Below are 25,352 nucleotides of genomic sequence, written 5' to 3' on the forward strand. Positions count from 1 at the left end.
AAATGATTAAGAGTTTGGAATGGGTGATTTTAAAAAGACTGGGACTTTTCAGCTTAGAAAAGAGGAGACCAAGTGGGGGATATGATAGAGGGCTATAAAATCATGACTGGTATGGAGAAAGTAAATAAGGAAAAGTTACTTACTTGTTCCCATAACAAAAGAATTAGGGGCCACCAAAATGAAATTAATAGGTAGCAGATTTAAAACAAACAAAGGAAGCTTTGCTTCATGCAGTGTACAAATCAACCTATGGAACTCCTTGCTAGAGGATGCTTTGAAGTCAGGACTTTTACAGGGTTCAAAAAAAAGAACCGGATAAATTCATGGAGATTAGGTCCATCAACAGCTATTAGCCAGGATGTATAGGAATGGTGTTCCTAGCCTCTGTTTGTCAGAGACTAGGGATGGGTGACAGGAGAGGGATCACTTGATTACCTGTTTTGTTCACTCCCTCTGGGGCATCTGGCATTGGCCACTGTTGGAAGACAGGTTGCTGGGCTAGATGGATATTTGGTCTGACCCAGGATAGCCGTTCTTATGAGCCTCTACTGCTTGAGCTAAAAGCCAGCTGGCTCTCAGCTAAGGCTCTTGAGTAGATTCATTATTATTTCTCTGTAAGTGGTCAAAGTGCTACTACCTGGGACAGTACACCACCAGCAAGTGTGTGGGTTAAGAAACATAAAAATTCATATCATCAATGGCCAAAGAAGACATCACAGCTAAACATCTGTTTGCTTCTCAGCTCCTCTATCCAACAAAAGAACCTAATTTGTAAGTCACTTTCCTCCCTTTTCCGGAACTGACCATACATTTCCTATCAGCTGAAATTCCAGTCTGAAAAGGTGCTATTTGAACTACTTGTTAAATATTCACATATTCTGGCCTTGGACTGCTGAAGGGAGCAAGCTCCAAAGCTGAAAACTTTCTGTCATAAATGCCTTGCCTTTTCTCCCCAAAAGATGTGTCTTATTGCTGACCTCTAGTGCATCCTGCATTAGGTATTGCATGGAAGTTTTCTTTTGAACCTCATCTGCAAAAGAGATAAAATGAGGGAGCAATGGAAGAGATCACAAATGATGGGCAACAGCAACTGTAACTCAATAACAGCAGTTCTGATAGCAAATCACAAAAGAGAAGCAAGCCCAAGTGGAGATCCACTGGCTATGTTTAGTAATCCAAGGTGAGGATTACTAAATCAGTGAGGACCAGCCCTTCTCTGTCTAAGATTGGATTGAGTGATGGCTCTGATTCCTACCTCTGAGTAGTGATCAGTGTTCTTCAGAGAGGACAGTTGTTCTAGGCTTTCAGTTTATTACCAGCAGAGGCACAAGGTATGTGTGACGTCATGGCTAAGGATAATGCTATTAGTTACAAAGCCATAAAGCTGCCATCCTAGCCCCGCTGAGGGGTATTGGAAGAAAAATAACTTGTGGTAGTTCTGGAAGTAGCCCTTTTCCTCACCAGAGCAGCCAAACACATTTACCTTACTGCTAACTAAAAGAGCAATCTAGAATGTTGGCTGATGGAATTAATTGTTCTCGGTCAGGTTTACATACACTATCTGGGAGGGGGAAGACTTGAGTGCATCAGCATCAGATAGATTTATCTGAGGGCCACAGTTGCACCCCAGACCTGACAGTTGACATGTGCTGCAGACAGAGGAACTATCAGTGAGAAACCCCATAGGACCTGAGGACTGATGGTGGGGATTCTAAAAAGGACACAGGCCCAGTATCCAGGGAGGAGTGTCCACCTTTTATATTGGGTGTCTTTTATGAAACGGTGTAGACAAAAGTTCTGTCCTGTTTTGAAATGTGGTTTTTGAAGTACTTGCCTGACTGAAGCCACAGCTAGAAATGACAATCACCCAGAGTGTAGGATGAAACCACTTAGCCCCCTCTGTTATTTTTTGTAGAATGAATGCAGCCATATATAAAAACGTGGTCTCTTTTGGAAGTTTGGTAACATAGGGACATGGAAGAATGTTGTCTGTCCTGATGGGCTTGGGCCCCGAGACATTGTTGCAGCAGAAGAGTTTGGTGTGATCCATGTACTTTTGAATACTGGGGATATATAGGTCACCAGCTTGCATGGGGATTCTGACCTACCTTTGGCCATAATTCCCCTTTTAGGGGAGCATAGCTCTAGCAGCCATGACTACAGGGTGCTCTCTCTGTAGTGCTATATTCCTTCTACGAAGACATGGTCTAGGAGGCATGTGGCTTGCAGGTAGCTCATCCTATTTGTTTGTACGAGGGGAGGAAGCACTTAGTTGGACACCAGTGGGATTTGGTAAGTAGGTAGCATTTTCACTGTTGATTTCCAGCTTTCATTCTGTTTGTCTAATAACGTTCGATCTAGCAGCCTTTGTCCATATTTGTGTCTAATGTTTGTTGGTCCATCAGCAGGGTGGCTCTCACTTAATGTGTTGTTTTATATTTATATTCTATCATCTATTTTTTTAAAAAATAAATAATTGCGAATGTGATAAGAAGGTTAGCAATCAATGGCTCTTTAATGGTTCTCTTCATTATCTGGCTTTTTATTTTCTTGAGAATAGATGCCAAACAGAAAGAGGGAGTATGCTGTTACTAGCAGAGAAAAACAATTGCATTGCAGCTGAATGGGAGCAGTCTTTTGTTTCTGCACCCTGAAGGCTTCATTAATGCACAGTGGTGCTACTCACTGGAATTAGTGACCTTTTTGTATCTAAAGAGGACTTAACATAGACTTAAATTCTTTCCCTTTTGTTTGTGCACAATGTTCTTTTCTCCTGAAAATGGATGATGATCCAATCATTCAAGAGCTCCAAGGTTTTGAGAACTTTAACCACGAGTATTTCAGGTGATTTCCACATTTGGATAACTGATCCCAGAACAAAATACAACTTTAGAGATGGAAAACTACTGATTTAAAGCTGTCTCCATACCATGAGCACTCGTAATTGTATATTTTATTCATGTAGAAGTTTCCTGGTCTGGACATAAAATTATTTTAATAGAGTAAAATGTTATTACTTTTATCTTGCTACATTTAGCAAAGGTTTTTGCCATGGCCCACAGGGGTTTTACATGTCTGAAGGTTAGCAGGTAGGGTTTCTCTTCCAGATAAAGACAGGTTTGTTTTCTACTAAGTATATGCAAAAGTCTAAGATCAAGGAATAACTAACCATTTTTGGGTGCAGATAGAATAATTGTACTACAATAACCTGAGTGAACAATGCTCATTCTGTACTACTTTATTAATGTTTGTATAAATAATAATAATAGCTACCTAACATGGGGAAACTGTTTATAGCAGCAATCTCAGTATTCTGTTGGTAAACCATAGTCTAACTGTAGTACAGGCAGTCCCCGGGTTACGTACAAGATAGGGACTGTAGGTTTGTTCTTAAGTTGAATTTGTATGTAAGTCGGAACTGGTACATATTGTAGGGGAAAATCTAGCCAAACATTTCTCCAGAGCTCAGTTTTATTCTCCCACACCTTACTTCCCTCAGTCCTTTATTCTCAAGCTGAGGTGGCTGCTGAGAAAAGCCGCTCTGTGTCTCCCTGGTCTGCTGGGGGGGGAGGAGGGGGCTAGCTTCGCGTCTCCCTGGTCTGCTGGGGGGAAGCAGCTAGTGTGGGGTTGCCTCACCCCGTTTGTAAGTAGGGATCCGATGTAAGTCGGATCCATGTAACCTGGGGACTGCCTGTATTCATTAAAACATATATGGTGGCATGCTAAACTGAGTCACTCTACAGAGAGTGGTGAGAAACAATATTGAAATTTTCTTAAATGTGAGTTTAAATAGCTACTCACAGAAATATAAATTTGCTTATGTTTCTAATTGTTTGCTTGGATGGAGCTGCATGAAGGTTGTGTCTGTAAATCTTCTCTGTGCAAATATTATCTGTTACCCTGACTGCAAGCATTTTTACAACAATTATTTACAGGTTTGGCTTATTAACTTCCTGTCATAAAACAGGCTATTTTAAATACTAATCTGTGTCAGAAATAATAATTAAAAATTATCCTTATCTACATTTGCAATACATGTTTGCTTTTAGGACTTATAATAGTTATGAACATTTCATAAATTCAATTTCTTATTTTGCCAACCTATAAAAATAGATTGAAATGGAAAATTATCTTAATACCTTCAAAACATCTCAAATAACTTATTACAATATGTATTGTTAAACAAATTACTTGCAGTCTTTATTTTTGTAAGAAAAATGTTCCCCCAACCATTCTGTTAATGTTCCTCCAACCATCCTTTCTTTCCCCCTTTTACTCATTCAACAAGTTTCTGTTGAAATTTGCTGATGCAACAAATATTTTCAAATACTCGGCACATTACAGGAAAATGAAAACAAGCACCTCGTTTTACTACATTCATTGTACCACTTTCTGCAATCATCAGTACCTTCATGAGGCATACTGGAGCGGTTGACAAAGGCTTCCCTTGTTGACCGTGCTGCATCTAGACTGCCGCGCTATGCTGGATCAGCTGATCGTCGGCACAGCGCGGCAGCCATTTTTATTTTAATGAAGTGGGGATTATTTAAATCCCTGCATCATTGACTATGCCAAGTAAACTACTTTACATGGCTCCGTCGATGGAGCCATGTAGTCTAGACATACCCCAAGTGTGGATACTGAGCAATGCAAGTGGTACCTAGACCACAGCAACAGTTAAGATCAAGAGACCTCTATAGCATGGGCTTGGAGTGAACTGGCTCCTATACTCCACTTCAGAGGTCCCCGATTCAAATCCGCTGGTGGCGATTACAAGTGGGGGCTCGTCCGTTATCTCAGCTGGGTCTCTGAAGCTTGGGACCCGCTTCCTCACCTAGGGGAAGTATGTAACCCACATACCTAATGTGGTTAATGAGCAATGCAGTGGCACCTAGACCACAGCAACAGTTAAGATCAAGAGACCTCTACAGCATGGGCTGGGAGTTAGCTGTCTTTTAGCTCAGAGGGTAGAGGCTTGTAGAGGCTCCTCTACTTAGCTCCCGAGGTTCCAGTATGAAATCCGCCCGCTGGCGGGATTTAATTTTTCATGATTGCAATGTCTAAAAGATAATAAAAAGAAATGTTTACTCTTTTTTAAAATATAGATTTAAGAAACTCAGGTAACAAGTCGGATATTTCAGTCCTCAACAGCATTTTAATGATTTTTTGGGGCTTGGATTACCTTGTGTATAGCACCAAGAATTTCTAACATTTCTTTCAATCCAGTTCATGACTCTCTGATCGAGCTGCCACTGCTTGGGTATCAATGGAATTAAGGGCTGTTAGAAATGAATTCTGGGGCAAAATCATGACCTTCTTGCTTTTGTTGACTTGAAGATCAATTTGTGGCATTTGGCTAAAGCTCAGTGGGTCAGGTCTCTCCCACTTTTGTTGCCTTAAGCTTTTGATTCCCTTTGGGGCCTTTGGATAGGAACAAACTTATTTCCTTGTCTTTTCACGCTCTCACATTTCTTCTCCCCTTCAGAGCATGGTTGGAGACCATTCAGAGCATGGTTGGAGAAATTAAATCGAAAGAACGCGGCTTTTCTTTCGATGGCGGTAAACCTCAATTTACGAGGAAGAATGCCTTCTTTCGAAAGTTCCTCATTCGAAAGAAGGCGTTCTTGAATGTAAATAGGGCTTCTTCGAAAGAGAGCATTCAGACTCACTGGATGCTTTCTTTCGAAAAGGCAAGCCGCTTTTTCGAAAGTTCAACGTGCAGTCTAGACGCTCTCTTTCGAAAGAGGCTCTTTCGAAAGTATCTTTCGAAAGAGGCTTGCAGTCTAGACATAGCCCTAATACCCATTAGTCTGCTTCTCCTACTAATATCTCCAGACTTTTTTCACATTGCCCATAATATGGAGTTCTCTCCCTCCACTAATCCATACTTCTGCTTCCTGCTCTGCTGTAAACCCCTACAGGAAATCAGTCAGTCATGGCTTGGTTAAAAAGAAAATTCTGATTTTCTTTTTAACCATTAATTCAGGCATGTGTCTAGCCTGTGTCTTTGCCACCCTTGTCTCTCCTTCCTATTCTCTAGTCTTGTGTGAACTCTCTGGGACAATGCTTATTCTTTGCCGTGTGTTTTCCCAGAGGTACCCCATTCTGAATGATGCCTCTTGGTGCTACTGAAGTACAAATATTAGTATTAACCATCAACAACAGATGTGTGTAGATGTAAATGTTGTAGAAAAGTTGTAAAATCCATTATCTTTCAGATTCTTTAATGTCAAACTTGGAGGGTTTCTTCAGACTGAAATAAAATAAAAATCCAGTTTGAACCTCTCTAATATGGCAACATCCATGGTCCAGAATGATTTTAGGTAGCAGGATGTCCATTTACTATGGCCGTAGCTATGTTTCCCATGATCCCATATGTTTGTTTACGGTCACCAGTCCTGGCTCTCTGGCTATGTCTACACTATGACTTTTGCCTCAAGAGTCTATGCAAATGAAGCGCGGATTAGCATTTTCTCACACTTAATTTGCATGCTCTCTTTTGTTCCCTTTTTGCCCTAGAGGTTTTTGCGCAAAAACAGGCAGTGTGTACGTTTCCTTTTTGTGCAAAACCCCCTTTTTGCGCAAGATCTTTATGCCTCAAAAAAGAGGTATATCGATCTTGTGCAAAAAGGGGGTTTTGCACAAAAAGGAAACCTCCACACTGCCCGTTTTTGCAAAAAAAAAAAAAAAAACCTAGCGCAAAAACAGAACAAAAGAGAATATGCAAATAAAGTGTGAGAAAATGCTAATCTGCGCTTCATTTGCATAGGCTTTTGTGGCAAAAATCTAAGTGTAGATGTAGCCTCTGTGTTCTGTGCTGTTATTTAGTTCTAATTTACCCCTCAATGACTTCTAAGAGCCCAATAAGCAGTGGAAGTGTTGGCAATGCTTCAAGACAATATTGACCTCCTGTGGTTTGACAAATTCTCTGGTTTGGCACTGCTCGTGTCCTAAGGCTGACGGACTAGAGATGTTTAACCTGTACTAGGGATAATTTGTTGTTGTACTACATGTATGTGCCATGCATGCTTCAAATCAGCTTTAGTATGTTTTAAATTCTATATTGCAGTATGAAAACTAAGTGTATATAAAAAGTGAAATCTATATTACATTGGTTTGTAGGAGCCTGTTTTGTTCACTGGAACAATGAGAAAAAACTTAGATCCTTTCAATGAATACACTGATGAAGAGCTGTGGAATGTCTTGGAAGAGGTAATTCCAAAAAACTCATCATTTATACCTAATGTTTACATATCAAATAACATTATTTGTATCAGACATATTAGGTTTGATTTGGTTTTGCTGGGTTCAGTAAAGGTATGACTGACTGAGGAAAGGAAAGCAGTTGTGATGTGTGTGTGTGTGTGTGGGTGGGTGAGTGGGTGGGTGGGTGTGTGTAAAAAACACTGTCCTGCTGGATCTTGCATTCAGATTTTGTATCATTCGGGATGCAGGTTTGATATATTTTGATTAATTAAAGTAGATTTTAAACAATTTTAACTTAATTAAAAGCTAACAAAAATAGGCAACTTAATCACACCACCAGTGTTTTGCTTAGTTCACTGACATTCCTACAGGTACAACTGAAGGAGGCTGTGGAAGAACTACCTGATAAAATGGAGACACAATTGGCAGAATCTGGATCTAATTTTAGTGTTGGTCAGAGACAGCTGGTGTGCCTTGCCAGGGCAATTCTAAAAAAAAATAGAATTCTGATTATTGACGAAGCAACAGCAAATGTGGATCCGAGGTATGTCACCCAAGGCCATAGTAAAATGAATTATCCTATTTGTATAGGGTTGGTGTAACATGGAGGTGAACTGAAAAGCTTCATAACTCGTGCGGCCCGTGTTGAGGTTTGTGTTTTCATGAAACGCTGACAGCATCACTAATGCCTAATCAGAACAGACAAACCGAACACTGTACATGGCTTAAGGGGCTCGATCATGAAAGCTCCTGAACACATCCTGAGAGAGGATAGATACAGGCTCTGTCCTTGGAAGAAGAAAAATATCCTTGATTTCTGTGTGTAAATTAACATTCAAAGCTATTTACCCTGCAGCAGCCATGGATAAAAGGCTCCTTCTGGAAATGCAGATCAGCACTGTCAAGATAACCTCTTAGAGAGACAGAGTGGATGAGGTAATATCTTTTATTGAACCAGCTTCTGTTGGTGTGTCTCTGATACCTTAGGACTGACAGTTAGATGGCAAACGAAAGATAACCTCTTGAAAGTGGAAAGACTCTAAGGCCACCACCATCCCACAATAGACGAGGATCCTCATGAAAAAAAAGTTAGACACCGTGTTGGGGTCTGTTGATCCAGGAAAGGTATACTCTACACGTAGCGATAAAGACTAGTAAGAAAAAATGACTGTGATAAATAGTATTTATTAGGTGCCATTCCTGCCAAAAGCAAAGAATGCTATTCAATACATAAAGTGGGTTATAGATAAAACCCATTAAATAAATGAACTCAGAATCCAAAGAGATCTTCAAATATCATAGGAACTACAAAATAAAGCTCTTCTCAAGCTCTTTTATACACCAGTGGGAATAACTAAATTAGATCATATTTTTTGAAAATATTGCAAATATGCTGCATTCCTTTGAGCTGAACAGACAGTTCCACCAAACTATGGTTTGAGAAAATCCAAGGACAATAAAACAGCAAGTCCCTCAAATAGATGCATTTAATATTTTATATATCCTCAAAGGAAATTGAAGTTCACTCATCAGTCAAAGAACTGATATTATATGTTCACGACTGGTCGTTCAATACGCTTTTTTGCATTAGCTGCAATCATTGGAGTTACTTTGATATTCCAATATAGAAGGAGTTACAATAATAAATTGTGGATTTAATGAGAATATGAACAACACGAATGAGAAATCTTGTCTGTAGTATTCTAGCATGCCATACTTACTATTATTATTTGAATAACCACAGCGTGTAGAGAGCCTAGTGATAGAAGAGTAACCAATTGTGCTAAGGGCTGTGTCGAGTGAAACCCTCCCAACTACAGTTAACTGTACCTTGTTTATCCTTAAGGGCTGTGTCTAGACTGGCCAGTTTTCCTGGAAAATCAGCCGCTTTTCCGGAAAAACTTGCCAGCTGTCTACACTGGCCACTTGAATTTCCACAAAAGCACTGACTTTCTACTGTAAGAAATCAGTGCTTTTTGCGGAAATACTATGTTGCTCCCGTTCGGGCAAAAGCCCCTTTTGCGCAAAACTTTTGTGCAAAAAGGCCAGAGTAGACAGCTGAGATTTGTTTTATGCAAAAAAGCCCCGATCGTGAAAATGGCGATCGGAGCTTTTTTGCGCAAAAGTGCGTCTACATTGACAACGGACGCTTTTCCGCAAAAAGTGCTTTTGCAGAAAAGCGTCTGTGCCAATCTAGACACTCTTTTCCGCAAATGCTTTTAACGGAAAACTTTTCCGTTAAAAGCATTTGCGGAAAATCATGCCAGTCTAGATGTAGCCAGTAAGTCTATAATTCTAGAAGCAAAGTATCAATTGCATTCCTTTCTCTATAGAGGAAACAGGTTATTTTATTTTCACTTGGATTTAAACACACACACACACACACACAGATGCGTGCATGCCTAGCATTACTAATTAGTAGACTGCTTCCTGATTCCCATGGAGTCCAGAACCACAAATGCATCCTTCCACTGAAGTTTCTGTCCATGAATCATTTTCTAACCTCTACCTGAGAAAGAAGTGGTGCTAACAGCGTAGCTTTGTAGTTAAGTGTATATTTAATTTCTAAAACCTTTAGAGAAAGTGCCTTTCTTTCTCTACAGATTTTGGGTTGTAAGCTTAAATGTGGATAAAAAGTGATAATATCTATGATTTAATCAGAGAAATTTCATATCCTGTTATTCAATCTTCCCATTTTGACATTTTTATTTATTTTTTACTTGTACTACCCATTTCAATTATCTTACTTGACATTTGCTGCAGACACTGTAATAAAATAAATGTTTACTCATATATGAACTGTAAGCATTACTGTACAAATGATTGACAAGGTATCAGTTTTAATATGGAGTTTCTTCTTTTCATTGGTTTGCATTCCGGTATTGACTACCCTTTTCTTAACATTTTGGATATAGCTGTGTAGTGGACTTTTAAGCAGTGCAACCTAATAGAATATATATCCAGAAACACTGCAATCTTCTGCCAAATAGAAGATTGATAGATTACTTGAGTGAAAGTGATCATGAAATGATAGAGTTTGTGATTCTAAGGAATGGTAGAAAGGAGAACAGCAAAATAAAGACAATGGATTTCAGGAAGGCAAACTTTAGCAAACTCAGGGTATGTCTACACTACCCTCCTAGTTCGAACTACCTTAACTTAATTATTTTCTCCATTTTCTTACCAGGAACTATAATGGAGAAAATAATTAAGGAATCCATCTGCAAACATCTGGAAGATAATAAGGTGATAAATAACAGTCAGCTTGGATTTGCCAAGAACAAATTATTTCAAACCAATCTGATAGCTTTCTTTGATAGGATAACAAGCCTTGTGGATAAGAGGGAAGCAGTAGACATGGTATACCTGGACTTCAGTAAAGCATTTGATACAGTCTCTCATTACCTTCTTATAGATAAATTATAGGGAAATATAACATAGATGGGGCTACTATAAGGTGGGTGCATAACTGGTTTGGATAAACATTCTCAGAGAGGGTATGTCTACACTACCCCCCTAGTTCGAACTAGGAGGGTAATGTAGGCATACCGCACTTGCAAATGAAGCCCGGGATTTGAATTTCCCGGGCTTCATTTGCATAAGCGGGGCGCCGCCGTTTTTAAAACCCCGCTCGTTCGAACCCCGTGCAGCGCGGCTACACGGGGCACGAACTAGGTAGTTCGAACTAGGCTTCCTCATGGAACGAGGAGTAACGGTAGTTCGAACTAGGAAGTCTAGTTCGAACTACCTAGTTCGTGCCCCGTGTAGCTGCGCTGCACGGGGTTCGAACGAGCGGGGTTTTAAAAATGGCGGCGCCCCGCTTATGCAAATGAAGCCCGGGAAATTCAAATTCCAGGCTTCATTTGCAAGTGTGGTATGCCTACATTACCCTCCTAGTTCGAACTAGGAGGGTAGTGTAGACATACCCAGAGTAGTTATCAATGATGGAAGGGCATAACAGATGGGGTTCTGCAGGGATCAGTTTGGGGACTAGTTATGTTCAGTATCTTCATCAACGATTTATAAAGTTTGTGGATGCCACAAAACTGGGAGGGGTTACAAGTGCTTTGAGGATAGATGCATAATTGAAAATGATCAGGACACACTGGAAAAATGGTCTGAGATAAAAAGGGCAAATGCAAAGTGTTCTTAAGCAGAGTAATCAGTTTCACACATACAGACTATTTTAGGGAAGTCTAGAGAGGAGTACTACAAAAAGGGATCTAGTGGTCATAGTGAAACACAAGCTAAGTATGAGTCAAGAGTGTGACACTGTTGCAAAATAAGCAAACATAATTTGGGGATGTATTAACAGGAGGGTTTTCAGCAAGACCTGAGAAGTGATTCTTCTGTTCTATACTGTGCTGTTTAGACCTAAACTGGAATACTGTTTCCAATTCTGGGCAACGTATTTCAGGAAAGATGTGGAAAAATTAGAGAAGATCCAGAAAAGACCAGCAAAAATGATTACAGGTTTAGAAAATGTGACCTATGTGGGAAGACTGAAATAATTGGATTTTTTTAGTTTGAAAAAGAGACGACAGAGAGAGGACATGGTAACAGCTTTCAAGTATCTGAGGGTATGTCTACACTACCCCGCTAGTTCGAACTAGCGGGGTAATGTATGCATACCGAACGTGCAAATGAAGCCCGGGATTTGAATTTCCCGGGCTTCATTTGCATAAGCCGGCCGGCACCATTTTTAAATGTCGGCTTGTTCGAACCCCGTGCCGCGCGGCTACACGCGGCACAGGCTAGATAGTTCGAACTAGCAAGCCATTCCGAACTATCTGTACGCCTCGTGGATCCACGAGGCGTACAGATAGTTCGGAATGGCTTGCTAGTTCGAACTATCTAGCCCGTGCCGCGTGTAGCCGCGCGGCACGGGGTTCGAACAAGCCGGCATTTAAAAATGGTGCCGGCCGGCTTATGCAAATGAAGCCCGGGAAATTCAAATCCCGGGCTTCATTTGCACGTTCGGTATGCATACATTACCCCGCTAGTTCGAACTAGCGGGGTAGTGTAGACATACCCTGAATGAGTATCGCAAAGAGGAGGGAGAAAAATTATTCTCCTTAACCTCTGGTGATAGGACAAGAAGCAATGGACGTAAATTGCCGCAAGGGTGGTTAAGCATTTGAATAAATTGTCTAGGGAGGTGGAGGAATCGCAATCATTGGAGATATTTAAGAGATTAGATAAACATCTGTCAGGGTATGTCTACACTACCCCGCTAGTTCGAACTAGCGGGGTAATGTATGCATACCGCACTTGCTAATGAAGCCCGGGATTTGAATTTCCCGGGCTTCATTAGCATAAGCGGGGAGCCGCCATTTTTAAATCCCCGCTGCTTCGAACCCCGTGTAGCGCGGCTACACGGGGCTCGAACTAGGTAGTTCGGACTAGGGTGCCTATTCCGAACTACCGGTACTCCTCGTTTCACGAGGAGTAACGGTAGTTCGGAATAGGACCCTAGTCCGAACTACCTAGTTCGAGCCCCGTGTAGCCGCGCTACACGGGGTTCGAAGCAGCGGGGATTTAAAAATGGCGGCTCCCCGCTTATGCTAATGAAGCCCGGGAAATTCAAATCCCGGGCTTCATTAGCAAGTGCGGTATGCATACATTACCCCGCTAGTTCGAACTAGCGGGGTAGTGTAGACATACCCTCAGAGTTTATCTAATCTAGATAGATGATGCTTGGTCCTGCCAAGACTGGACTTGATAACCTCTTGAGGTACCTTTCAGTTCTTCAAGAGATGTCCCCATGGGTGCTCCACTCTGGCGGCTGGTGCGTCCTTGCATTGACAACTGGAGATTTTTTTAGCAGTGCTGCATTACGTATGTGTCATAGCTCCTCCTCATGCCATTGGTGTCTGCTAGGCATACGCACAGTGTGGTCCATCTGTTCCTTCTTTACTGTCCTCAGCAGCAGACTGAGCTTCTCTTACTCGCTCTTTCCTCATCTGAAATGACAAAAAAATCCATCAGATCTCCTCAGTTCTTCTTCACTTCTGAGTTTTTGAATCCTACCGATTCTATTCCTCATCCAAAAAAATAAAACCAAACTGCACATCGTTTTCCCTGTTTTAAAAAAACTAGTTCTTTTTTTGTTTTTTGGTATGCCTGGTTCCACAGGCTTTAAGCGCTATGGCTTGTGCAGAGAGGGCATGCCTGCTTCTCATGGCCATTCCTCCTGTATCAAGTGCCTGCGTGAGACGTACATGATGCAGAAATGCTCGCTCTGCTCCAACCTGATTGCAAGAGCTTGCCAAGACCATACTAAGACATAGACTGAAGACATATCTATATGAAAGTCTCTCCAGCCTTCACAGGACAACTCACCATCCCACACCAAAGACGTGGACAAACAAGAGATATGGTCAAAGGTTGTCCCTCTGCCTTGTCCCATAAGGCAAAGGCAAAACCCCAGGTTTCTCCTGCAAAATCACTGCCTCTGGCACCAAGCCCATCTAAGATGAGCATAGGCTTCAAGCCTGGCATCTCAGCAAGGCACCACCTAAGCACTTGGCGCCACCCAAGAGAGCTCATTCCAATCCCAAACAGAAGTCGTCAATACCGATGGTACTGCTTTCACTGTGTGTACTGAACATCCTAAGTCGGTACAGAAGATTACACCAGAGATGGTGCTGGATATGCCTCCACCTCGGTCACCAACTCTGACTCCACCCTCAGCACTGTTGGCACTGGCCACAACACATGTGGCTTGGCACCGTTGTTTGACCGTACTTAGCAACCTCCTTTATCGAGAGTCTGTGCTTCCTGGCACTGCCCTCATCAGCATTCACAGTGCACTCTATACGCTCGTCCAGGTCACCAGCTCTGTCACTGTCTCTTAGTGGGTCAGGCAGCAGTCAACACAGCTGTTTTTCTTCCCAGCACTCATGCCCCACTCAGCGGCACTCACCATGGGAGCCCCACTCTAAAAAACCATCCCATGCTCCTCCACCACCTCACTGGCAGTCTCACCATTGGCTTTATCCACAACCTCCTTACCCAAGTCAGTGGCACCCCTGAGATACTTGGTCCTCCCATAGGAGCCCCCGCACCGCTCCTTCTGCACTGGCTAAGAGACTACCACGTTCTCCTCAGCCTACATTCTGGGATGCGGCACCGAACTCTCTGGCACAGTCAGTGGAAGACTTCCTCTCTGAAAAAGAGGAGAGGTCCCCACCTCATCACTCTTCCTCATCACCTGATGAGGTCATCATCTTAACCACTCCAACCCCCACAGATGACATCAAACAATTTCAAGAATTATTTAAGAGGGTGGCCCTAACAAAGGAACATGATCTGAAGAAGGCGGTAGGTGTTAGTAGTGGGTGATTCGATCATTAGAAACATAGATAGTTGGGTTTGTGATGACCGGGAGAACCGTATGGTCACTTGCCTGCCTGGTGCAAAGGTTACAGATCTCTCGAGGCATCTAGATAGACTTATGTGTAGTGCTGGGGAGGAGCCGGTGGTCGTGGTACATGTAGGTACCAATGACATAGGGAAGGGTAGGAGAGATGTCCTGGAGGCCAAATTTAGGCTGCTAGGAAAGAGACTGAAATCCAGGACCTCTATGGTGGCATTCTTGGAAAAATTCCCACCTAACAAGAGTGTATACATGTGAAAGATACAACAGTTATCCCAGACCTAGAGAGTTGTATAAACAAGTTCGTCGATACATCTTCAGAAGCACAGGTTGCAGAGATGCAGAACTCAGTGCCACCAGCAATCCACAACTATCTAACCTTCATCCTCCAAACAACAGATTTGAAGGTTTGGTCGAGAGCCAGAGAGAAATCAGTAATGACACCATCATCTTCAGTTCACCCACTGTCTATAGTCCTTTCTAACCAATGGACACAGATTACATCAGATCAATGGATACTGGAGGTTGTCAAAGTGAGCTACTCCATCCCTATCATTTCTCTTCCTCCTACCCACTCCTTCTCCCTGGACCTTTTCAGGCTACTCCATCCCTTTCATTTTTCTTCCCCCTACCCACTCTCCTTCCCCGTTCCTTTTCAGGGACCCCTCTCATGAGGTCTTGCCCCAACAGGAGGTCCAATACCTCCTATAAATAGAAGCGATAGAGCCAGTGCCAGCGGCTTTCCAGGGAAAGGGCTTCTACTCAAAGTATTTCCTAACACAGAAGAAAAACAGTGGATGGAGGCCCATTTTATATCTCAGAAAACTCCACAAGTATGTAACATGCAGAAAATTCAAGGTGGGTGATGCTAACAACAATTATAACTTCATTGGATCATGGGGACTGGATCTCAGCTCTTGACCTACAGGTTAAGTATTTCCACATCACAATCTACCCATCGCATAGATGCTTTTTATACTTTATAGTTGGCAAACAATACTATCAATACTGCCATCCTCCCATTTGGCCTTTCAACAGCGCCAAGAGTTTTTTCAAAGACTCTAGCTGTAGTAACTGCACACCTCCACCATCAGGGAGTAATAATATTCCCATACCTTGACAATTGCCTCCTAAAGGGCACGTTGTTTCAAAAAACACAGTGTATGATCAACATAACCATTTTTCAGCTGCTCGACCTCGGGTTTCACATAAACTACCAAAAATCCACACTCAAGCCTACACAAACTCTAGAGTTTATAGGAGCTCACCTCAAAGCTAGCCCCAGCAACGCTACCCAGATACAGATTAAAGGCCCTACAAGGCTTAATAGCTGCAGCCAGCACATCTCCAACTACCACAGTGCGTGAATGCCTGAAAATTCTGGGTCATATGGTGGCAGCCACATATGACTGCCCAAGAGATGCTTACAAGTTTGCCTTACTACGGTCTATACCCCTTTCAGGAACTCCCTGCTCAAAGCAGTCACCATGCCACCACATGTCCTCACTTCCCTGTTCTGGTGAACACAGCCTCACCAGAAGGCATGCCCTTCCATAAAAGGTAGAGCCTCCAGCCAAGTTTGTGCTCACCTTTTATTGAATTGGTAGCGCTACACCCGTGCTCTGAGCCCTCGCCTTGTGCTTGGATGAGAGTCCTATTCCAGCTGCTCGCGATTTGAGGCAGGTAGGGAGACTCGGGCCCTCCCTCTCTCCGAGCCCCAACCCAGGGCCCTAAGGACTGGGGTCACGGACCCTGTCCAGTTGGTGGGGATGCTTCCCACAACACACCAACCTACGGGCCACTCACTAGCTGCGCCCTGGGTCACTTCCTTCCACCTCAGGTTCTCGCTCATCTGGGCTTCTTCCTTCTACTCAGTGTCATTCATAGTGGTCAGTCTTCTGGCTTGGGCTGCCTCCGCTCCTGGCTCCTCGCTTCCCCCTCCGTGTGTGGCGGCAGCATTTAAATGCCCCGTCATGCCTGCGCCGTAGCTGCCGGGGTCAATGAACCCTCCCGGGCAGACCCTACCCCCGCCGTCCAATGGCACGCCCTGCTGCAGCTCAGCTGCAGCCACTGAGCACGCCCCACACCAGTGGCGCCGCGCCGCCAGCAATGGCTGCTCTGCCCAGCGCACCAGGAACAGTGCCAGGTGAGTGCGGGGCCTGCTGAGTGCCCCGTCACACCTTCCAACAACCTGCTCCCACAGTTTCCATAACTTCAGACGCATCTCTCATGGGGTGGGGAGCCCATGCCTGCGCCGTAGCTGCCGGGGTCAATGAACCCTCCCGGGCAGACCCTACCCCCGCCGTCCAATGGCACGCCCTGCTGCAGCTCAGCTGCAGCCACTGAGCACGCCCCACACCAGTGGCGCCGCGCCGCCAGCAATGGCTGCTCTGCCCAGCGCACCAGGAACAGTGCCAGGTGAGTGCGGGGCCTGCTGAGTGCCCCGTCACACCTTCCAACAACCTGCTCCCACAGTTTCCATAACTTCAGACGCATCTCTCATGGGGTGGGGAGCCCATGCCTGCGCCGTAGCTGCCGGGGTCAATGAACCCTCCCGGGCAGACCCTACCCCCGCCGTCCAATGGCACGCCCTGCTGCAGCTCAGCTGCAGCCACTGAGCACGCCCCACACCAGTGGCGCCGCGCCGCCAGCAATGGCTGCTCTGCCCAGCGCACCAGGAACAGTGCCAGGTGAGTGCGGGGCCTGCTGAGTGCCCCGTCACACCTTCCAACAACCTGCTCCCACAGTTTCCATAACTTCAGACGCATCTCTCATGGGGTGGGGAGCCCATGCCTGCGCCGTAGCTGCCGGGGTCAATGAACCCTCCCGGGCAGACCCTACCCCCGCCGTCCAATGGCACGCCCTGCTGCAGCTCAGCTGCAGCCACTGAGCACGCCCCACACCAGTGGCGCCGCGCCGCCAGCAATGGCTGCTCTGCCCAGCGCACCAGGAACAGTGCCAGGTGAGTGCGGGGCCTGCTGAGTGCCCCGTCACACCTTCCAACAACCTGCTCCCACAGTTTCCATAACTTCAGACGCATCTCTCATGGGGTGGGGAGCCCATCTTGGGCCTTATACAGTGCAAGGCAAGTGATCCTACAATGAACAAACCCTCCACATCAACTTGCTTAAGCTCAGAGTGGTGCGTTATTCATGCCTCCATTTCCTACCATATATAGCACACAGGACAATCAACATCATGATGGACAATACCATATGTATTTAGTACATCAATTGGTGGGTGGCGGGGGGAGCCCAGCCCAACTCCCTTTGTATAGAAGCAGTGAAACTATGGAATTGGTGCATCACATACCATGTCACTCCCATAGCCACATCTCTTCCAGGGTTGCTAAACGTGACAGTGGACAACCTTAGCCACAATTTCTCCAATCAACATGAGTGGGAATTAGACTCTTGAGCCCTGCAAGATGTATTTTACAAATGGGGACAACTGGAAATAGACCAGTTTGCAACCAGGGCAATTAGAAAGTGCCAGCTATACTACTCCAAAGCAGTCCTTGTCAAGGGCACTCTATAAGATGCCTTTCTTCTAAAATGGGACACACCTCTTCTGTATGCATTCTCACCACTCCTTCTGATCCACAGAGCAATAATGAAAATCAGACTAGATCAAGCCCAGGTAATTCTCGTTGTACCAGCATGGTCAAGACAAACCTGGTTTCTGTACCTGTAAAGACTTGTGGCAGCAGAACCTCATACTTTTCTCCCACAATGCAACCTCCTCACTCAACATCACAGCAGAACTCTCCATTCTGATCCAGAGACACTCCATCTGAAGATGCAGCTCCTTCATGACTTCACGGTGCCGAAAATAGCTGTTCAGACAGAGTAAAACAAATACTAATCAATGGTAGGAGGGAATCCACCAGGGAAACCCATCTGTACAAGTGGACGATGGTCTCCAAATGGGTGAATCGTAATCACCATACACCATCTGACACTGCTCGCATCCCCATGATTCTAGACTACTTCTTGGAGTTAAGGAAAGCGGGGCTCTCTTTCAACACAATAAAGGTTCATGTGGCAGCGATAGCAGCGTTCCACAGAGCCAAGGAGGGCAGTTCAAACTTTTTGCATCTGGTCACCAAACATTTTCTCATTGGTCTCCAGAACACGTTCCCATCGGTACGACTGCCAATCCCCATTTGGGATTTGAACTGTGTCCTCAAGAGCCTAACTAAACCTCCCTTCAAACCAGTTGCATCTCTTCTGAAGGTTGCCTTTTTGGTGGTCAGAACTTCTAGCAGGAGAGTTAGTGAGTTAGCAGCACTAATGGCTGATCCTCCATTCACGAAATTCACCAAGGACAGAGTAACCTTTTGACCCAAACTTCTCCTGAAGGTGCCATCCTCTTTCCACATCAATGAATCCATATACTTACCTGTGTTTTGTCCCAAGCCTCATGCCGATCCACACAGCTTTGCGTACCTTGGACATTTGGAGGGCACGCACCTTCTACCTAGACCAAACAAAACCATGGAGAAAGTCAACAGACTCTTCCTGTCATTCTCAGAGAAACCCAAGGGTCAAGCTGTCTTCTCTCAGAAAATATCCAGATGGATCTTCTCTTGTATTCACACGTTACATTATCCATAACAAGCAACCACCAGACACCATCACTGCTCATTCTGTGACACCAAGGCAGCCATTTGTTCATCCAACCATACATTTGCCATACGCTATGCCCTCACCACTGCAATTGCTCCATTGATGTTAGTAGGACAAGCAGAACTATCCTCAATCTCAAGGGCAGGGCTCCAAACCCACCTCTATGATGCAGATACTGCTCTGTAGTCACCCTGAATGGAGCACCCACAAGGACATCACTCAAAGAAGAAAAGACAGTTACTCACCCTGTGCAGGAGTGGGGATTCTTTAGATGTTCCACTACCCTCCCTCCTTCCCCTAATTTGGAGCCCTTTGGTGACTTACAACCAGGGTAGAGAAGGAATGGAGGGGCCACACTGCATGTATGCCTAATGGATGCCAACAGCACGAGGAGGCACTATGGCGCAGGCATGGCATGGCACCACACTGCCAGAAAAATCTCTGGTCACCAGCGCGAGGACACATCAGCACCCAAAATGGAGAACCCACGGGGACACACATCTTGAAGAACCCGTTACTGCACAGAGTTAATAACTCTCTTTTCTAGTATTCTATGAGTCTATGAAAGTTTACAGAAGCCTGGTGGTCTATGTGTGTCACATGATGATTGATGGAAATTTAGCATGATTTTAGCTTTTTTACTTGCTCATGAAGTTGAAATTCTTATTCCCATGAATACAATAATTCTCTAGCTGTTAGATAATTCTTAAAAGTTGCACATGAAATCCTCAGCATTAAAATTGGAAATCATATGAATCACTTTGTTTCCAGGATTATGTTTTGGAAAATCTCCAGTAATTGAGACTTATGAAACTTTCTGGAGAGTTTACATCCCCTTTTTCACTTCTAGATAAATCTGTCTGTATGACATTTAATTACATGAGGGTTGGTTTTTTTTGCCAGCTGCTATTATTTGGTTAATGTTCAGATCAGGTTTTTGTTTTCAAACATGCTTGAAGGATTGGGGCTCTAGTGAAGCTGGCCTGCAGAGGTGCTTGATCACAGTGTGAATTCACCCTGAGGAATGGAAAAGCCACTGCTATTTTGTCTCAGTTTCCCACTGGGTGGGTAGCTGTAATTCACACTGAGAATGCATTTGCACTTGGGCAGCCCAGGCTCCATGGTCATACCCATTTCCCAGCCAAATCTGAGAGTGGCATTTTTTGAGGCTGTGCTACTTCTTTCTCTCCTCTGTTGAAGATGAAGCAGCAGCTGCTTTCAACCACTGCAACCCTTTTCCCCCCTTCCCTCCAGCACACTCTCCTCTAGAATCTGCATAAACCTTGGGGGGTGGGATCTGGATCTGTACCTATCAGAGACAGATTCTATATTATATTGTAACTTGTGCTGGTTTAAATATGCGGGGATTTAAGCCACTTCCACTTTTTTCTAATTAATATGTTTAACTTTTCTTTTGGCAGCCTCACTTTCAGAACTTTTTGAAAACGAACATATATATTATATATGGGGTGTATTATTAGGATCAGACCCCATTGTGTTAGATTCTGCCCAAAATATAAGCAAACATGCATCTGCTCTGAACAACTTCCTCATAAAATATGCAACAAGAGAATGTAACAAACGACAGAAAAGAAGATAATTGTAAGATTGTGTGGCTGACAGCGGGCACCATTTGAAAGTTCCGAACTTTATTTTTAATTGTTTCCAGAATTTCTTGTTATACCCTCTTCTCTTCTATATAGATCATCCTTAACCAGCCTTCTGTCTAGATTTATTGGAGATGAGGTGTCTATATAAACTATCCTCACGACTGCTTCTAATAGTGGGGCCCTCTCTCTTCTCTGGGCTGCTGTCCCCTCTGTGACTAAGAGAGTGGACAACAGCAGAGAGAGTACCTGGAGTTGGTGTATGCAGAAGAGGGCAAAAAACCTGATGATTGCGGACTGAATGCTCTAATACTACCAGGGTCTGGGGTATGAAGGTGCCAGAAGGGCTGCTGGGATAGGAGTGCTCAAGACGTCTGTCTCCAGAAGAGATGAGGGATAGACGAGGAGGAAGCTCAACTGGTTCCTTGTAACCTTGCCTCAGTGGCAGTTCTTCTGTTCCTGAATTTTCTCTTTGGGAGAAGGGAGGAGCCTACTTAAGAGGCAATTTCTTCAGGAAACTCTTAAGGAAGGGTCCCCGCATGCTGGGCTTCTGGGACCGTGTGCCCCCAAAGTCCTGTTTCCACAAGTAGCTGGTGTTCTGCTACTTTTATGTCTTGCATGTTTAGGAAATAAAGACATGTATAGGGCTGTCCCCTTTTCAGGAGGGAGACTTTGGGTCCTTGGCTACATATATTTTATGTAATATATGGGTATTTTTATGTTACTGGATTTTTTCAATAGGGGGTATTTGCTTATTGTAGATACTTTCATTCAGACACTAATTAAAATCAGACTGATATTTTGAAAGTTATATGTAGTGTGAGACCTTTGGGTGGATGTGACCTAGCCTAGTGATTAAAAAAGTTTGAAACAGAAGAGGTTTTTTTTGGCTGCATTAGCAGAGGAGAAGGGGGACACATAGGATTGTGCTGATCCCTCAAGTCAGGGAGAAGAAATGAAGCCATTCGCTCACCCAGTTCTCTCTTACTTTAACTACTGATCTTTACTGCACATGACAGTGAAAGTTATTTGAAAAAGAAGCATTTTCTTCCTTAACCTTCAGAATCCTCCTTTTGGGTGTGTTTCATTATGTACCAATTCACACTGAAGGGAGATTAGTATTTGCTGCATCTCCGTAGATTAGCATTTGCTGATGTTACAATTATTTATAGTACAAGCATAGAACTTCTCAGCAGTGAGTTCATTGTTCATGTATATCTCTCAATTCCATTTGCATTGCTCTTTCTGTGTTTCAGAACCGATGAGTTGATTCAAAAGACAATTCGTGAAAAGTTTGCCCAGTGCACTGTGCTGACCATTGCACACAGGTTGAACACCATTATTGACAGTGACAGGATCATGGTAAGAAAGTTAACAGCATTGGTTTATGTTCCATCTAATTGAGATTGAATAGCTGTGGGATTTTTTTTTTTTTAATCTTGAGAAAGTGATTTTGGCAAATAAAAACTACCATGACTGGCAGCTCAGAGAAATAAAGGATGTAAAACAACCTGCCAGATCACCCAGTCCCTCTCTCTGCTGATGTGGCATTATGCTGTACAGTGAGGGTCCCATGTACTCTGCAAACATATGAATGTATTACATTTCATTCATTGTCATGTCCCTCATATCCCTCTCTCCCCAGCCCATAACTGAAATATTCAGTGAAGTTCTGAGTTGATTATTTTCAAGCAGGGATATTTTTGCTGTGCTCTTGCAGCAGCCTGGCTGCAGACTCTGGGCCTTGGCTCTTGCAATGTTGTTTAGCATGATTCCGAAAAATCTTCCTTCTCTATGTTCCAGGGAAGAGGGAACTCTTAGGTGGCTTCGGCAGTTCCTCTCCTCAGCTTCTCAGTGCTCAGTTGGTTTTCCTTTTCTCCAAACAGCCCCACTTCCCTGCTTGTGTTTCTGGTACCTGGACTCCTTCTGTTACTTTTATCTTTGCCCTGCCCCATCAACACACACACTTGCTTCATGGGTGGAAACTGGACATTTTAGGTCCCAAGGAATAACTTAGTGGGGAAGGTTGAAGGAAGGGCTTGGTAAGCCAGGGAGACAGAAAAGAAGACAAAGCCTTACTAAAGTGCTGACATATACAGCAAAATATTATACTTTAGATTTTATATATTTTAGAAATGTCTGTGTGTCCATCGATCTATGAGTCTGTTTGTTAAAGAACGCCTCCTAAACGGTAAGAGTTAGGACCACCAAATTTAGTATGCAACTTCCTCTTATCCTAACTTAAAGCCAGGTAAGAGTTGGTTGTGCCAGGACAATGGGATGTGCTTGGAATGCGATTGTTTCTCATCAACTAGAAAGAGAGGGGTCTCGCAGGAGGGACACTTATATTGAAGAATGACCATAGGGGAGCAGCCAGGGACCAGAGATGGGGACCAGAACAGCTATAACCCCTGGATTAGCAGTGGGCATGGATGCAGAAAGGAACAGCTATCGACTATATATTTCAAAGAGTTTGTCTGTGTGTCTGTCCCCCAGCACCACTCATACACTGCTCTCCTAGCTATACCCACTGAATTTGCAGTGGCCATGGACAGAGGCTTTTTGCTTGGCCCCAAGCTGCTGTGGTGAGAGAGGGCTGGGTTTGTCTTCTCTCTCCAGGGCAGCCTACATACTGAACTCCTTATTCCCAGCCCCACCCTAGAGCAGTGATTTAAATGAAAAATAAAACTTATCTGAGTTAAGGAGCAATGTTGGGTAAATCTTTTAGTAACTGAATATTTAAGAAAAAAAAAGATTCTGTGTCTGTGGAATTGTGGATCCTGACTGAGATGAATTAAGAAGTTCACAGCTCTTGAAGTTATTGGTTCAGGTTGTCTCCAGCCAATAATACTACATTGGTTTACATTCAGTTAACTTTTTCAAGGTTATTTTCACAAACATAATGGTTAATAACATAATGTTTATTATAAGGGAAAAGATTCTAGAACTTAATTTTGTAACAAGAATTGAATTCCACAGCTATTGTGTGCCCATGGCCCTGCCTTACGTACATGAATTAGTGTTTCCCAAATAAACATCCTAAACGGTGGCAGGATTTCCACCACTTCCCTAGAGAGATTATTCAACAGCGATAGGAGAAGAGTTGTATTGCTATTTTATGTTTTCTTAATTTCATCACATTATAGTATGGATACTCCTTGTACTGTCCTTATATAACTTTCCTTCCTTGATGTCTTCTACAGCATTCAAATATTTGTATTACTCTTTCAGAGTCACTAACAGTGAATACTCATGTGAGACATTTAAGTCTTTCCTCATAAGCAAGCTCCTCCAAATGCCACTTTTGTTTCTGTTCTCTTAACTTCCTCCAGTTTGTAAGGGTCTTTCTGGCATTGATGTACAGAACTACAAACAGTATTTAATGTGCAGTTCTCTCAGCTATATAGAGAAGGACCCTTGCTTACCCGCTTTGTCTTTTTTGAGTCTGAGCAACCTAAATTTGTACTGATCTGTTTTGCTCCCATATTGTATTGCAGACTTCTGTCTAAGGGCATGTCTACACAGTAACATTATTTTGAAATAACTAGTGTCTACACAGCAAGCACTTATTTTGAAATAATGTCAAAATACTGTCAAGCTGAAGGACTTCTTACTCCAACTCCTGTAACCCTCATTGTACGAGGAATAAGGGAAGGCGGGGGAAGAGTGTTCTATTTCAAAATAAGTGCTGTGTAGACACTCCCAATTTCAAAATAATCTATTTTGAAATAAGCTACGCAATTGCTGTAGCTCAATTTGGGTAGCTTATATCAAGGTAAGCCCTGCTGCGTAGATGCACCCTAATCTGGTCCTTTGTATCCATTAGTCCTCTATCAGCTTTCTAAATTTGTTTCCTCCCATTGAATATCTGTGTAAATTGTCTCCGTTTATTTGTTCTTCATGTTTCTTCCATCTTCTGTGCTGTCTTACTGTAAAAAACTTGAAAGCTGGATTTAGACATATTATATCAAGGTGGAGGTCAGCATGATAATAAAAGAATATAATTTAATCTCTTGCTGATTGGTTTAAAATGAGCTTGCTAGTAGTCATTGAATGTCAGTTGTTTAGTGGTTGACTAAATGATATCTGTCATCTCAGCTCATTTCTTAAGTCCCAGTCATGCAGTTGGTAGCTCACAGTTGCCTGCTACCCTTGCACAGAGTCTTGGGTAGCAGGGCACAGCTGTCAAAATCTGCATGGGCACAGCTATCCATCCACATGTTATTAATCATAGGATAGAGACCTTTGTGGGCATGTACATCACAAAAAGCAACAATAGAAATGACACTAGAGGTCACCCCTATGATTGAAGAGAAGGGTTGGTCAAGCTGAAGACAAACTATACTCTCCCCTCCTAGATGAAGGTAATATTAATAGAACCATCTTTATTAAACGTTTTCTCTTATAAAAGCTAAAAGAGGGCGTGTTTTTATTCTCTAGTTACTTTTTCCTCCAGGACACTGTAAATGCATTTTAAACCAATAATCAAGGATTGTAATGGTTGTGTGGTGTATACAAAAATAAAGCAGCTGG

General features: G+C 43.4%; 1 protein-coding gene across 1 annotated transcript in view; it reads left to right on the plus strand.

Moving 5' to 3' along the window:
• The window catches only part of ABCC4 (ATP binding cassette subfamily C member 4 (PEL blood group)), a 210,620-nt gene that overhangs the window by 157,114 nt on the left and 28,154 nt on the right, over positions 1–25,352 (plus strand). Inside the window, exons 27-29 of the mRNA XM_075918815.2 lie at positions 7,123–7,212; positions 7,578–7,750; positions 22,076–22,181. Of these exons, the coding sequence (XP_075774930.2) occupies positions 7,123–7,212; positions 7,578–7,750; positions 22,076–22,181 (369 nt within the window). The remainder of the gene's footprint in view (positions 1–7,122; positions 7,213–7,577; positions 7,751–22,075; positions 22,182–25,352) is intronic.

The sequence above is a fragment of the Pelodiscus sinensis genome, chromosome 1 (genome assembly GCF_052426305.1).
Source record: "Pelodiscus sinensis isolate ZL-2025 chromosome 1, ASM5242630v1, whole genome shotgun sequence".
Lineage (NCBI taxonomy): Eukaryota > Metazoa > Chordata > Testudines > Trionychidae > Pelodiscus > Pelodiscus sinensis.